Here is a 15,034-nt window from a genome sequence, read left to right as displayed (position 1 = left end):
GTAACTCTTCATGTCAAATGATCTACAGTGGTTTACATCAGGTAGGAATCTGGTTCAATATCTATTTGCAGCCATCATTCCCCCCCCCCCCCCCCAAGGAGGACTGAATAGATTTCTGTGAGCAGATCTTTTGACTAGAGTTTAGTATTCCCTTCCCTCAAGAGGCGAGGCTAAGCACTCTATTTTCACAGCCTTGTCAACTCCTCTAGGACTGAAAAACAAATGACTTGGTGTTGGCCATTAAATCTAGGTCTCCCACATGGCGGTACAGATATCTTGAACAGAAAAAGTACTTCACAAGGCAGGAAATAAATCTATCATGATTCACTAGCTCAAGTATAATTAATCATTCCATTTAGTTTTCTTTCAAAGGAAATGATTATATAGCCTTAAGTACAAAATAGAACTGTTTTGAGAGGTCATTTATATGCACTCAGTGTATGACAAAAAATATGATTTATCATATGACACCATCCAGGTTATGAAGTCTGCCATTGTATAAACTATGCATGTCCTGAGAGTTATTTTCTGTATTGAAAGTCTCTATGGATGTTTAGAAAAGAGAGTGCTTAAAAAAATAGGGCTAGATTTAAAAAAAAATGCACCTGCAAAAGAATGTGCAGATTTTGAGGTGGGTATGTAAATCATCCAACGTGCATGGTATGGGATGCGTGCATAGTTTCATGTGTGCACAATCTCCAGTTTGCATGTGTATATCTAGGGATTTTGGTGCATGAAAAATGAATGTGAGTGTCATTATAAAGAGAAGGGTACAAGAAGGCAGCCAAGGAAAAATTCAGAAATATATTCTGTTTACAGAAATTAAAGTTAATTAATTCAATCCTGTAGTCTTTACTCAAAACAATCTCATTCCATTCAATTTAAGTTCTTAGACTGCACCCATCACTAACATTACCTCAGTGTAAGTTTTGCATTAGTGAGCATGCAAAGAGAATTAAAACAAATAATAATAATTTGAACTGAAAACAAACTGGCTAAAATCTTAATTGGCGTTCACTATTTTCTAGAACAATGCTTTTAAAACAAAATCTAACCAAGTTTATACATATATATTTCTCTTTGTAGGTACTGGTTTGCATTGAAAGATGGCTACCAGGCTGCATTTAAACACAACAGCTCAGGAAATAAACTTACTGAGAGCACTCCCGATGACATTCATAAATGTGCCATTGATGCTGTGACTGATATTAGTATGCTCAGGGTATTTAAGACTTTCTTGGAGACTACACCCCAGCTCATTCTCCAGATTTATATCCTGATGGAGCATGACAAGGTTGCCTTCAGTCAGTGTAAGTCTCCTCTATATGAAAGTTGAATAGTTAAATCTGTATTAAGAAAGCAATGCTGAGCATTATATGACACTTTAAAGCAGAGTTTCTTAAACTTTTTAAGACTGAAGAACACCAAACAATTTATTTTTATGGGGTACACCAAGAATTTTTTTGTTGAGTGCAAAAAAAAAAAAAAAAAAAAAAAAATAGGCAAGCAGCCCCCATGGAAAAATTGTTGAACAAAACCAACCAAACAAAAAAGGACAGGGAAAAGAAGTTGTTAAGCAAAATAACCAAAACAGTTTGCCCTTTTATTGGGAAAGCAGGCTTTGCCCTTTTAAGGGCGGCCATTTTTAACTCTGTTCTCTGTGGCACACCAACTGCCTTGCAGCACACAAGTGTGCTGCAGAACACACTTTAAGAAACGCTGCTCTAAAGCAAGCCTGCGCAAAATACTCTCTGCAGGCTGGATCTGGCCCACCAAGTTGCAAGATCGGGCCCATGGATCCAGCGGGCAGCTTCAGGTAGATCCCAGCCTGCCCCTCTCTGAGAAAAACTGCTGAGAGACCGTTTGAACACATGTGAGGTCGGGTGAGGGAAGAGATGCTTCACGCACTGCTCCTGCTCCCTGCAGAATTGCATTGGCCAGTTTCCAGCCAATGGGAGCTGCCTGTGTTCAACAGGCAGCTTGCAAAGCACCTCCCCCCCCCTTCAAAAGCCACATGGCCCCTGTGGCCATTGTGGTGGCAGGGCAGGCAGGGAGTCTAGAGAAGGCTGCTGTCTGGGAGTCAGGCAGGTAAGTCTCCCAGCCAGAGCCTGCTTCTGGCACCCCGAGCCCTCTGTTCCACCCCCCACATATAACCCAAACTCTCTGTCCCCCTCCTGCCTCCATATCCTCTCCCTGATCCTGCGCCCCAATCCCCTCCCTAGGTCACAGCCCCCTCCTGTCTGAGGTCACAACCCAAATCCTCTTGCCCCCTCCTATACCCCTACCCCACATAACCCAAACCCCTGAATCCTCTCCCAAATCCTGTACCCAAATCCCCTGCCCCAGGTCACAACCCAAACCCTTCCTCCCTCTCCTGCACCCTAGTCCTCTAACCCAGGTCACAACTGCCTCCTTCACCTAAACTCCCTCCCAGATCCTGCACTTCCTCCATTAATATGGAAAAGTATAGCCCTTGACTACTTTCCAAATTCTTGAAGTATCCCCCATCAAAACTTATTGCCCATCTCTGCTCTAAAGTATTCCTATTGCATCTGAGTACAATTTTATTTAATGTTTAGTTAAAAACCTCCTCTGTTGGATTATACATTTTACTAAGCTGTGGGAAAAGTTTTATTTACTGTAATATGTGATAGTAATATTTAACAATAACCTTGTATTGTGTTTGATAAATGAAAGCTAATGCATGTAACCAATTGAATTATTACAGAGTAGTCTACTTTGTTTTCACTTATTGAATAGGTAGATACCTAAGATCAGGGGTGGACAATAATTTTTGCAGTGGGGTCACTTGGCCAATTTTGGTAGTGGTCACAATCAGGGCCTCAGGTGGAAGGGGTGGTTCCCTCTAGACCATCAGTGGGCGATAATTTTTTCAGGGGGGCCACTTTGCCAATTTTGGTAGTGGTCATAGGCTGGTCTTAGCCTTCCCATGGAAGGGGTAGGGCCTCAGATGGAGGAGTGGTTCCCTCTAGATTCTGCGTGTCCCTAGTGGGGGAGCAGACTTTGCATGCTTCCCCACCCCCAGGCCAGTCGGGACCTGGGGACAGGGTAGTGCGCAGTTTCCTTGCCAGGGATGCCTAGAGTTAACTGCCACCCATTTTGAACAGCTGGCAGTTTCCTCTGTGTGCTGCGTGCCCCTGGCAAGGGGAGACTTCATGCAGTCACTCCCCTGCCCCAGGCTAATGGGGCCTGCAGGTGGGGGAGTGTGTGAAGACATTCACTATTCAAAATGGCTGGTGGCTCCCTCTTGGCGCTGTGAGTCTCTAGCAGGGAGAGGGAGCTGCCAGTCACTTTGAACAGTGAATGACTTTGTGCACTCCTCCACCAACAGGTCTTGATTGGACTGGGGACTGTGGTGCGGCAGGGTGGGCTGGATCAAATGACGTGTTGGACCAAATCCAGCCCGTGGGCTATCTTGCCTACCCCTCCCTACGGTACATCTGTGACTTCCATTACTGAGCATCTCCTGGTCTTTAATATATTTCTCCTCACAATGCTTCTGTGACGTAGGGCAGTGCTTCCACCCCCTTTTTACAAATGAGGAACTAAGGCCCAGAAAGGCTCAGTGACTTGCCCAGGGCCACACAGAATACGTCTACACTTGCTCCCTAATTTGAACTAGGGACGCAAATGTAGCCAACCGAAATTGCTAATGAAGCAGGGATTTAAATATTCCACCCTTCATTAGCATAATCTTGCCTGCACGCTATTCCACTCGCCAGCTGATTCGAACCAGGAAGTGCTCTCCGGGATGCGCTAGTTTGAATCAAACTCCCTTGAAGAGTAACGTTAGCTCGAACCAAGGGTTTTGATTTAAACTAATGCATCCCGGAGCGCGCTTCCTGGTTCAAATCAGCTGGCGAGCGGAATAGTACACGGGCAAGATTATGCTAATGAAGCATGGAATATTTAAATCCCCGCTTCATTAGCAATTTCGGTCAGCTATATTTGCATCCCTAGTTCGAATTAGGGAGCAAGTGTAGACGTACCCACAGAAATTAGTAGTGGAGCAAGGAATTGAACCTGGGTCTCTCAAGTGCCTAACAACTGGACTATTCTTCCTCTCATCCATAAAGACTGTTTAAGTAAAATATATGAAGCTTTTCCATGGCACTAATATCTATCCTTGTATTTTATTTAGATGCTTCTATCATCACTTCTTTCTGCAGCATTTCCTGGTCTACTCTTGACTATCAGATATCATTACGAAAATCTCTGCTTGACAAAAATCAATTTGCAGGGGTGCAGCCTAGGTTAATGTACCTCTTATATAAACTGTTTACACTGACTTCTTGGATACTGAGTATTGCACTGACCACCATATTAAGTATTGTAAGTAGTTTAATTCTGTTAATATCTCTTTGGACCTTGGGCTTCAGTTGGACTTTGAAGCAGCATACTACATTTTGCAAATCTAAGAGGATGGAATTTTTATACAGGACTGTTGTTGGAGTCATTCTTATTTTTACATTTTTTAATGTAAAGGGGGAAAAAACAAAAATGTATATTGTTAGTTATTATACCACTCATGTACTTGTAACTTTAGCTGTAATGTGCGGGTGTTTGTTCTGGAAGACTTCAGTTACTGAGCAATTCTATTTTCCATTTGTGAGCATCACAATTGTTCTCACTCTAGGGGCAGGTATTATTTGTCTTATTATTTATTATTCATTTTTCCACCCCACTATTTATTTCAAACAAGATAGTGCTTCAGACACAGTTGATGGACTAGCAAGAGAAAGAGAGAAAGAAGGGATCAGTAGAATAAGAAACTTTATAATGCAATAAACAGCATCGAATTATGTAAATTTTGAAATGTGTGCAAATCAAAGCACATACTACCTGGAGTGTTAGTTACTATGTCTTTACTTGTTTGCAATGCCCATTTCAGGTAAAATAGTTGCTCATGGAAATGGTAGTAGGTATCAGCTCTGAATACTTAGTTCTGCTTTGCTATGCTGCAAAGCAAAGACTTTATAAAATAAACTTAGTGTTTCTTTCATATTGGTGTTTTTCCATCACTTGTGAAATAAATAAAATAAAAATAGCCCCTGAAAAGGCAAAACAATTATACTCTACCCTCTCACCCAGGCCCAATTAAAAATAAAACCAAATCTAATTACTGTGGATATTGTCTTCGCTTCTGAAATGTACTTCTCTTCAAAATAAAGTTCACATCTTCTTACTTGACAGTAAAAAAGGCCCGAGCTTCATCTGAAGAAAAAAGCAAGGACTCTGCTAGGTTAACTGTACCTGAACCCAGGGAAGACTGGCTTTACCTGCTTAGTATAAGGAGTTAGCTATAAACACACAGCTTTCTCCAGGGAGTCCATCAGGGAAGAGTAACTTTAATTTGTGGTTGCAGTGCAATAGGAAACCTGGCCAGAAAAAGCTTTTGGGGAGATGGGCTTACTCAGTATATTTTACAGATATTCTAGTCACATGCCCCTGTTTCACCCCTGTACTCTGATCCTCCCACTCACCCTGTGTGGATTTTTAAATGCCAGTAGCTTGCAGACCTGGGTTATACCAGCACTGTAGTCTAAATACCTGGCCGCAGGATTCTGACATAAGGGAAGAAATTCCTCCCTTGAAACTTTTCCCCAAGGGCTTCTAGGCCATATGCTTTAAGTGTTAGTAGTAGACTAGGGAAGGCTGAAGTCCTGGAGTACAGCTGCAAGGCCTTGGATGATGCAGATTTGCCTCTTCCATTGGAGAAAGAATCGTTCTTCTAATGTACTGATGCTACAGGGATCTCTCCAAGAGGTGATGTGAAATCACAAACAACACATTTTTCTAGAGAAGTGCTTGCAGATATTTCCATGAAACCAGATAACCTTTCAATACAGTATTTATTGCACATGGAAAGTAAATGAATAGCTGGAGGAACAGACGAGAGCTGCTAGCTTTTAATTCATTTATAATGAGTGAGTCATCGGCTCAGTCCTCACTTTCTTGCCCTCCCATATTTCCTCCATGAAGACTTACATATACAATGAGTATGTAGCACTTTAAAGACTAACAAGATGGTTTATTAGGTAATGAGCTTTCATGGGTCAGACCCACTTCCTCAGATCAAATACTGGAAGAAAATAGTCACAACCATATATACCAAAGGATACAATTAAAAAAAAGAACACATATGAAAAGGACAAATCAAATTTCAGAACAGAAGGGAGATGTGGGGAGGAGGGGAGGAGAAGGTAAATGTCTGTGAGCTAATGGTATTAGAGGTGGGGAAAGGTAAATGTCTGTGAGCTAATGGTATTAGAGGTGATAATTGGGGAAGCTATCTTTGTAATGGGTAAGATAACTGGGGTCTTTGTTGAGACCCACGCGTAGAGTGTCGAATTTTAGCATGAATGACAGTTCAGAGGATTCCCTTTCAAGTGCAGATTTAAAAGGCTTCTGAAGCAGGATGCAGGTAATTAAGTCGTTGAGACAGTGTCCTTTCTGGTTGAAATGGCAAGAAACTGTTTTTTCTTTGTGATCCTGTCTAATATCTGTTTTGTGGGCATTGATCCTTTGGCGAAGTGTCTGAGACGTTTGTCCAATGTACAAAGCAGACGGACACTTTCTGTGCTGAACACCATGCCATCCAGAGTCTCAAAAACAACCTGGACATTATAATCAAACCAGCTGACAAAGGTGGTGCTGTGGTCATTATGAATAAGGCCGACTATAACCAGGAGGCAACCAGACAACTCTCCAATACCACATTTTACAAACCTCTCTCCTCTGATCCCACCTCAGAATACCAAAAGAAACTACACTGTCTCCTCAAAAGCCTCCCTACAGCTACTTGGGAACAAATCCACACAGAAACACCTTCTGACCCCCGACCAGAATTGTTCTATCTGCTTCCCAAGATCCATAAACCTGGACACCCCGGACGTCCGATCATCTCTGGTATTGGCACGCTCACTACTGGTCTATCCAGCTATGTAGACTGTCTCCTCAAACCCTATGCAACCAACACCCCCAGCTATCTCCAAGACACTACTGAATTCCTAAGGAAACTACAAAACATCGATAACCTCCCCAATAACACCATCCTTGCCACCATGGATGTAGAAGCTCTATACACCAACATCCCACATGAAGACGGATTACAAGCAATTAGAAACACTATCCCAAAGGACACCACTGCCAACCTGATAGCAGACCTATGTAACTTTGTTCTCACCCACAATTATTTCCAGTTTGAGAACAACTTATACCTCCAGATCAGCGGCACAGCCATGGGTACATGCATGGCCCCACAGTATGGCTGACCTAGAGCAATGTTTCCTCAACTCCCGTCCCCTTTTACTCCTTCTCTACTTACGCTACATCGATGACATCTTTATGATCTGGACGCATGGCCAAGAGACACTGGAGACATTCCACAGAGATTTCAACAACCTACACCCCACCATCAACCTCAGCCTGGACCATTCTACACGAGAGATCCATTTCCTGGACAGCACAGTACAAATCAACAATGGAATATTAGACACCACCCTCTACAGAAAACCCACTGACTCATACAGTTACCTACATGCTTCCAGTTCCCATCCAGCACACACCATAGGATCCATCATCTATAGCCAAGCCCTTCGATACAACCGCATCTGCTCTAATCCCACTGACAGAGACCAGAAACTTCAGGATCTCTACCAAGCATTTATAAACCTCAACTACCCACCCAGAGAAATAAAAAAGCAAATTGAAAGAGCCAGATGAATACCTAGAAACCATCTACTTCAAGACAGACCCAAGAAAACCAACAATAGAACACCACTTGTCATCACCTACAGCCCCCAACTTAAACCTGTCCAACACATTATCAATAAACTACAGCCTATACTGGAACAGGATACTAAACTCCAAGAGGCTCTGGGAGACAGACCCATAGTCTCCTAGGCTATGTCTAGACTGCAAGCCTCTTTCAAAAGACGCTTTTTTGAAAGATACTTTCGAAAAAGCCTCTTTCGAAAAAGAGCGTCTAGACTGCAAGCGGAACTTTCGAAAAAGCAAGCCGCTTTTTCGAAAGGCAGTCTGGATGCTCTCTTTTGAAAAACCCCTGTTTGCATTCAAGAACGCCTTTTTTCGAAAGAGCACTTTCGAAAAAAGGCATTCTTCCTCGTAAAATGAGGTTTACCACCGTCGAAAGAAAAGCCACGTTCTTTCGATTTAATTTCGAAAGAACGCGGCTGCAGTCTAGACGCAGGTGAAATTTTTTCGGAAAAAGGCTACTTTTCCCCAAAAAAACCCTGAGTCTGGACACAGCCCTATAGACAACCACCTAACCTCAAGATGATTCTTACCAACAACCACAGGACATACCACACTAATATCAACCCTGGCACCTTCCCTTGCAACAAACCCCATTGCCAGCTTTGTCCACATATTCACTCTGCTGATACCATTATTGGACCTAACCAAGTGAGTTATAAGATCAAGAATACATATTCCTGCACATCCAGAAATATAATTGATGCTATCATGTGCCGAAAGTGTCCATCTGCTTTGTACATAACATAAGAACATAAGAACGGCCGTACTGGGTCAGACCAAAGGTCCATCTAGCCCAGTATCCTCTCTACCGACAGTGGCCAGCACCAGGTGCCCAGAGAGGGTGGACTGAAGACAATGATCAAGCGATTTGTCTCCTGCCATCCCTCTCCAGCCTCTGACAAACAGAGGCCAAGGACACCATTTTATCCCCTGGCTAATAGCCTTTTATGGACCTAACCTCCATGAAATTATCTAGCTTCTCTTTGAACTCTATTATAGTCCTAGCCTTCACAGCCTCCTCTGGCAAGGAGTTCCACAGGTTGACTACACGCTGTGTGAAGAAGAACTTTCTTTTATTAGTTTTAAACCCGCTCCCCATTAATTTCATTTAGTGTCCTCTAGTTCTTCCATTTAGGGAACTAATAAATAACTTTTCTTTATTGGCCCTCTCCACACCATTCATGATTTTATAGACCTCTATCATATCCCCCCTCAGTCTCCTCTTTTCTAAACTGAAAAGTCCCAGTCGCTTTAACCTCTCCTCATATGGGACCCGTTCCAAACCCCTAATCATTTTAGTTGCCCTTTTCTGAACCCTTTCCAAGGCCAAAATATCTTTTTTGAGGTGAGGAGACCACATCTGTACACAGTATTCAAGATGTACATTGGACAAATGTCTCAGACACTTTGCCAAAGGATCAATGCCCACAAAACAGATATTAGACAGGATCACAAAGAAAAAACAGTTTCTTGCCATTTCAACCAGAAAGGACACTGTCTCAATGACTTAATTACCTGCATCCTGCTTCAGAAGCCTTTTAAATCTGCACTTGAAAGGGAATCCTCTGAACTGTCATTCATGCTAAAATTCGACACTCTACGCGTGGGTCTCAACAAAGACCCCAGTTATCTTACCCATTACAAAGATAGCTTCCCCAATTATCACCTCTAATACCATTAGCTCACAGACATTTATCTTCCCCCCCGGATCTCCCTTCTGTTCTGAAATTTGATTTGTCCTTTTCATATGTGTTCTTTTTTTTAATTGTATCCTTTGGTATATATGGTTGTGACTATTTTCTTCCGCTATTTGATCTGAGAAAGTGGGTCTGGCCCACAAAAGCTCATCACCTAATAAACCATCTTGTTAGTCTTTAAAGTGCTACATAGTCCTGTATTTTGTTTCAGCTACACCAGACTAACACGGCTATATTTCTATCAATACAGGCAGTCCCCGGGTTACATCAATCTGACTTACGTCGGATCCCTAGTTACAAATGGGGGGGAAAGGGGGGCAACTAGTGCGGGGTGCCTCCCCCACTGTCGCCGCCTCTGTCGGCGCGGGGGGCGCTTCCCCCCAGCAGACCAGGGAGACGCGGAGCGGCTTTTCTCGCCGCGGAGGACGCGGGTCTGCTGGGGGGAACAAGACACCAGCCAAAAGGGGGCACCCCCGAGCGGAAAAATTAATTTCCTAGGGAACAGCAGGAGCAGCAGGCAGTGAGACCCATTGTGTTACAGTCCCCACCTTGGGAGCAACAGCTCTTTCCCTCTTCAGCACTAGAGCTGCAAGTATCTTGTTAGTGTCACGTGAAATTAACAAGTCCTTTTCAGCTTGGCAGAGGTGAAGCTGAAAAATTACCCAGTGGTGTGGGTGGGCAAGAATGGGGAGGAGCAGGGCAGAAGGGAAGAGGGGATAAGCCCCAACCCCACACCCTGGCTGGAGCGGAGCAGGGTAAGCCCCGAGGGGATGGGTCTGGTTGCAAAGTGGGTGAGTGGACAATGAGGACCCACCTGTGGCTAAACTCCTGTTCCCAACACAGAATTTTTCTTTAAAATTAATCCTGTGGATAAATTCACACACACACTTCACAGGAAGGGATTTCCATTTTCTGCTCAGCAGAATACAACAACAGCTTTGATTGTATCAATATTTCACTGTGCTCTCCAATGACTATTGATTACACTAAATACCCATTTCACTGAACCATCTGTAGCAAATTCTATTTGGAACAGTAATATGCATTGAATAAACTTTTTTTAGTTATAAAAACCAAAGATTCTGACTATTAAATGAATAACTGGGATCTTTCAGGTACCCCAAAAGGAAGATTTGGATATAGCATGAAACACTGAAACTTACGATCAATTTTTAATTAAAATATCAACCAAAAAAACCTTCATATCAAAACAGTATGTGTTTTTCTTAGAATAAGGAAGTTGTATGAGAATCAGGGTCTTTTCCACCTAACTCCAGCTCCCCGTCTCCCCCCAAAATATGTACCAGTTCTGACTTACATACAAATTCAGCTTAAGAACAAACCTACAATCCCTATCTTGTACGTAACCCAGGGACTGCCTGTATACAATGAGTGTCATCATTGGAGCAGGGAAAATGGGGTCGGGAGAAAGCTGAGGTTGAAAAAGAGGAATCAGATTATACCAGGAAAATGTCTGTTCGAACAAGTGTCCCTTAAACTTTGGGGGAAGGCCCTTAAAGTGCAGCAGAGCTATTTTCTGTGTGTATTGTGTCGTGTGTTTACTGAATTGACCACAATAAGCTTTTACTCTATATTATTCTTATAAGCTCTGCAGAACCAACACACTTAAGAGATACAGAGCTGAATTATTTTCCTTCTGTTGTCTCATCAACCACATTTTTCCTCAATTCTACTTACAAGGCCAGCCAGTTATATCTGCTTCAAAGGCAATAGATTTCCATAAATGTCACTGAAGGTATATTTTGGATTGCAGATTCTTCATTATTGATGATATGCAGGAAAGAAAGAAGGCAGCAAGAGGCATTTAGATGGCTGGCAAAGAACATTTCCACCTACTAGCAACTGTACAGTGGGACTTTTTCTTGAAACTGTGACTAAACAGGACAATCAATGATACGCAAACGGCACTTACTGTCATAAAAATAACTATATGCAAATGGCCTCCTTATTTCCTCAGTGTATTGAAAGCCATGTCTACTTTTATGGTACTAGTTATGAGAAGGTACTAGATTCCACTCCAGTGTGCACATCATCAACATAATTGTTAATTGTGTCCGGATTGCTGAGCTAAATTCTTCCTTCATCTAAAGCTAACATTGAACATATGGAGGCACAGATATAACTGGGGACTGGAGTTAGTCCACAGAATCTTTATTGCCAGTGATGATGATCTGTATCAAGCAGAAAGATTACAGCTTGACTTCTGGATCCCAGACTGTGTTTACTGTTAGTGTTTTTAAGCAAAAATAGACAGCAGAAACTAAACTGTTCTGATCCTTACTCTTTGCTTTTTCAGGTAGGTTGATCATTCCAATTCCCAATAAGGCATTCAGCTCCTCAGCTCCCTTCTAGCTTGTGCGCACTGTCTTGCTGTGTGCTGCCCTCCCATCACTTTTCCTTATCCTTTTTGTTCCTGTGCTCTGGAATATCCACTTTTTATATTTCAGTTAATTACGTGGGAAAGCGGTCACTTATAATCACCTTACATAGTACTAATTGGAAACTGGTCCCATTCAATGTTTATCTCCATAAAGTTATTGTGGACATGAATTTAGCTCATATCTTGCATTAGTATTAACTGTTAGGCAGATGTACATATTTACTGTAAAGCTTATCTTAATCTTGTGTCCCCGACTGGTGATAAGTGTGGATTGCCAGAATACTCTTCATCAGAGAAATGTCTGCCTCTTTTAAACTGTAAACAGGAAAGACGACAACAAGGTATTAAAGTCTATACAGTAAGGGTACATCTACACAGCTGGGCTAAGTTGTAATAAAATACGCAATTTCAGGTACATCTATTGTGTAGCTGTGGTTGAAATAGCTTATTTCGGCTTTTAGTGCTGTCTACACAGCAGAAAGTAAAAAAAAACTCTCTTTCTTTGATTTCCCTTACTCCTTGTGAGATGAGGGTTACAGGAGTCAGAGTAAGAAGTCTTCCAGCTCGATGTTATTTCAAAATAAAGGTTGTAGTGTAGACACGCACAAAGTTATTTCAGAATAACATCAGCAATGACTGCTGATGTTAATAACGTGTGCTCCCAGTCTTTCAGATTTGCTTTTAGTTTGAAAGTTTCATTGGCATAAAGGAATTTGTGAATTCTGAGCCTATTGCTAATGCTAAAATCAGAATGAACATAGCTGAGGACACCAAAATATGAAGAAATGTGTATATGAATGATAAACACATTTTAAAGAAGCAATGGCCACTTTCAAAATCTCTCCAAAATCTCTCCTATGGATAAAGTTCAAACATCTCTCTCCCTCTCTGTCTTTCTCCTTCCCTCCCTTCTCTGCTGGGCTGCCCTTAAAATTCATTTGTCAGTCAGCTTGTGCAGTCATTTTAATCTCACTGAAAATTGAAAACAAATGTTTTTTTTTCTGTTAAAGTATGGCCATGACATCTTGCAACAAGTATTTTAATAAGTTAAATCAAAGATAAACAATTTCTTCCTGTTTTGACTACTGTCAGACCTAGGGAACAGGGACAGAGTGCCATGAAATTGTTTTATTTACCCTACTGGTATCCAGTGTGACATCTGGTGGCACTGGTGAGCTCACCTGATGCACCATAGATAGCACTGATTTACGAAGCCATAATTGGGTTTCCAATAAACATTTGTCAAAATAATGTATTCATTCAAACCAAAGCCTTCTTTATTTATTCATATAAAAGAGCACTTAACTTTCAACAAAGAATTGCCTGCCATCAAAAACACTCTATAAACAGAGAAAATTTATGGTTGCACAGTACCAGAGGGTGATCACTGTAAGACTAAAGTTCACTTTAACCCTTTGGAGTTCCCTTTTTTGCTTGTTTCTAGTACCTTATATTTTCTTTTTAAAACCCCTACTTACATATTTTTTTATATTCAGACATTAAAGCAGTAGCTCACTCTCTCTTAGCACAAAGTCTTACAATCGCAGAAATGGGGGCAAGATCAAGATCTGTAGTATTGGTCATTCAGTCTGGGGGCTTGTACAACATGGTAATAGTCAAAAGTCTTTCCTATACTCCTCCCAGCCCTTTCACCTTTCATATGGTCTTTTATAAACTATTTGTAAAAGGTGGCCTTTTCACAGAATAATGCAGTTTGACTGAACCTTGGCAAATGCATACAGCCATTTTTTCATTCATTTTATGTATTCATTTGATTCTATTATTCCTGGCAATTTATTTATATATTACAGATTTCTACTCTGTTGACAGGAATGTCAAAGTAGCCCAAAGCAGGTGGACAGTATAGTCAACATTTGAATGTGACAGCAGATGGACACCAATGGTGGGTCTTCACTAGCAAAAAAGATTTGCTCTTACTACATATTAGCTCTCATGGGGTACGTCTACATGGCAGGGTTATTTTGGAATAATTGATGTTATTCTGAAATTACATAGGTTATGTCTATACTTGCACCCTAGTTCGAACTACGGATGCAAATGCAGACATTCAAAATAGTCAATGAAGTGGGCATTTAAATATTCTGCGCTTCATTAGCATGATCTCGCTGATGCGCTAGTTCTAATAAAAAAATTAGGAGTAATGTTAGTTTGAACCAAGGGGTTTGGTTCGAACTAACATGTCCTGGTGCGCACTTCCTGGTTTGAATCAGCTGTGATTTGAACTAGCGCGCCGGCGAGATCATACTAATTAAGCGTGGGAAATTTAAATCCCCGCTTCCTTGACTATTTTGAATGCCTGCATTTGCATCCCTAGTTCAAACTAGGGTTCAAGTGTAGACATACCCATAATGTGTGTCTATACTACAAGCCTTTATTTTGAAATAATGTTGAGCTGAAGGACTTCTTATTCCCACTCATTATAACCCTCATTTCACGAGGAGTAAGGGAAACTGAAAGAAGAGTGTTCTCCCTTCAACTTCCTGCTGTGTAGATAGCGCCAAAAGCTGAATTAAGCTATTTCGAGTTCAGCTTCGCAATTGATGTAGCTGAAGTTGTGTAGCTTAATTCGACTCTAGCCCTGTTATGTAGACGTACCCATGGAACTAACACATAATAAAATCCTAGTGAAGACAAGCCAGTCTGTAGTTTTCACAAGATTGAGATAACACAAGGGGGAAGGGAAGCCCAGGGTTTATCTTCATCTGCTAACTCAAGGAAAAATTACAAACTACCTTGTCTTCACTAGGATTTGTCAGTTACCATGTGGAAAGAATACACCTTTTTTTCCTACAGAAGACAAAGCCTTAGATGAGCAAAGCAGAATAAGAGGAGTGAGAGAAGGAGTTAGAATGTCAAATTTCCTTTCTTAGAAATTCTAACTTTATAATTTTGGAAAATCTAAGTACAAGATCTTGACTTTTAGTATTATTAGCTGTTATTGATTTACATAGTACTAACGGTATGTTGGGTACCTAACAAGTGAGTAAGAAAACAACAAATACAGAAAGGATTGAACTGGGATACAACAACAACAACAACAAACTCATCGTAAAAGATTTTAAGGTGAAGTTTATGGTGTATCTTATTTCCACAGAAGTTTTAAATTATGATAATT

The 15,034-nt window shown here is 41.4% G+C and overlaps 1 protein-coding gene across 3 annotated transcripts in view; it reads left to right on the top strand.

Annotated features, from left to right (window-relative positions):
* The window catches only part of XKR9 (XK related 9), a 28,539-nt gene extending 19,047 nt beyond the window's left edge, over positions 1–9,492 (top strand). For all 3 annotated transcript variants that reach the window (XM_075920537.2, XM_014577762.4, XM_075920536.2), the window contains 2 exons: positions 1,087–1,310; positions 4,163–9,492. In XM_075920537.2, the coding sequence (XP_075776652.2) occupies positions 1,087–1,310; positions 4,163–4,809 (871 nt within the window). In that variant the 3' untranslated portion in view covers positions 4,810–9,492. The remainder of the gene's footprint in view (positions 1–1,086; positions 1,311–4,162) is intronic.
* The last annotated feature ends 5,542 nt before the right edge of the window (positions 9,493–15,034 follow it).

The sequence above is a fragment of the Pelodiscus sinensis genome, chromosome 2 (genome assembly GCF_052426305.1).
Source record: "Pelodiscus sinensis isolate ZL-2025 chromosome 2, ASM5242630v1, whole genome shotgun sequence".
Classification (NCBI taxonomy): domain Eukaryota; kingdom Metazoa; phylum Chordata; order Testudines; family Trionychidae; genus Pelodiscus; species Pelodiscus sinensis.
This window is presented reverse-complemented; position numbering and strand designations above follow the sequence as displayed.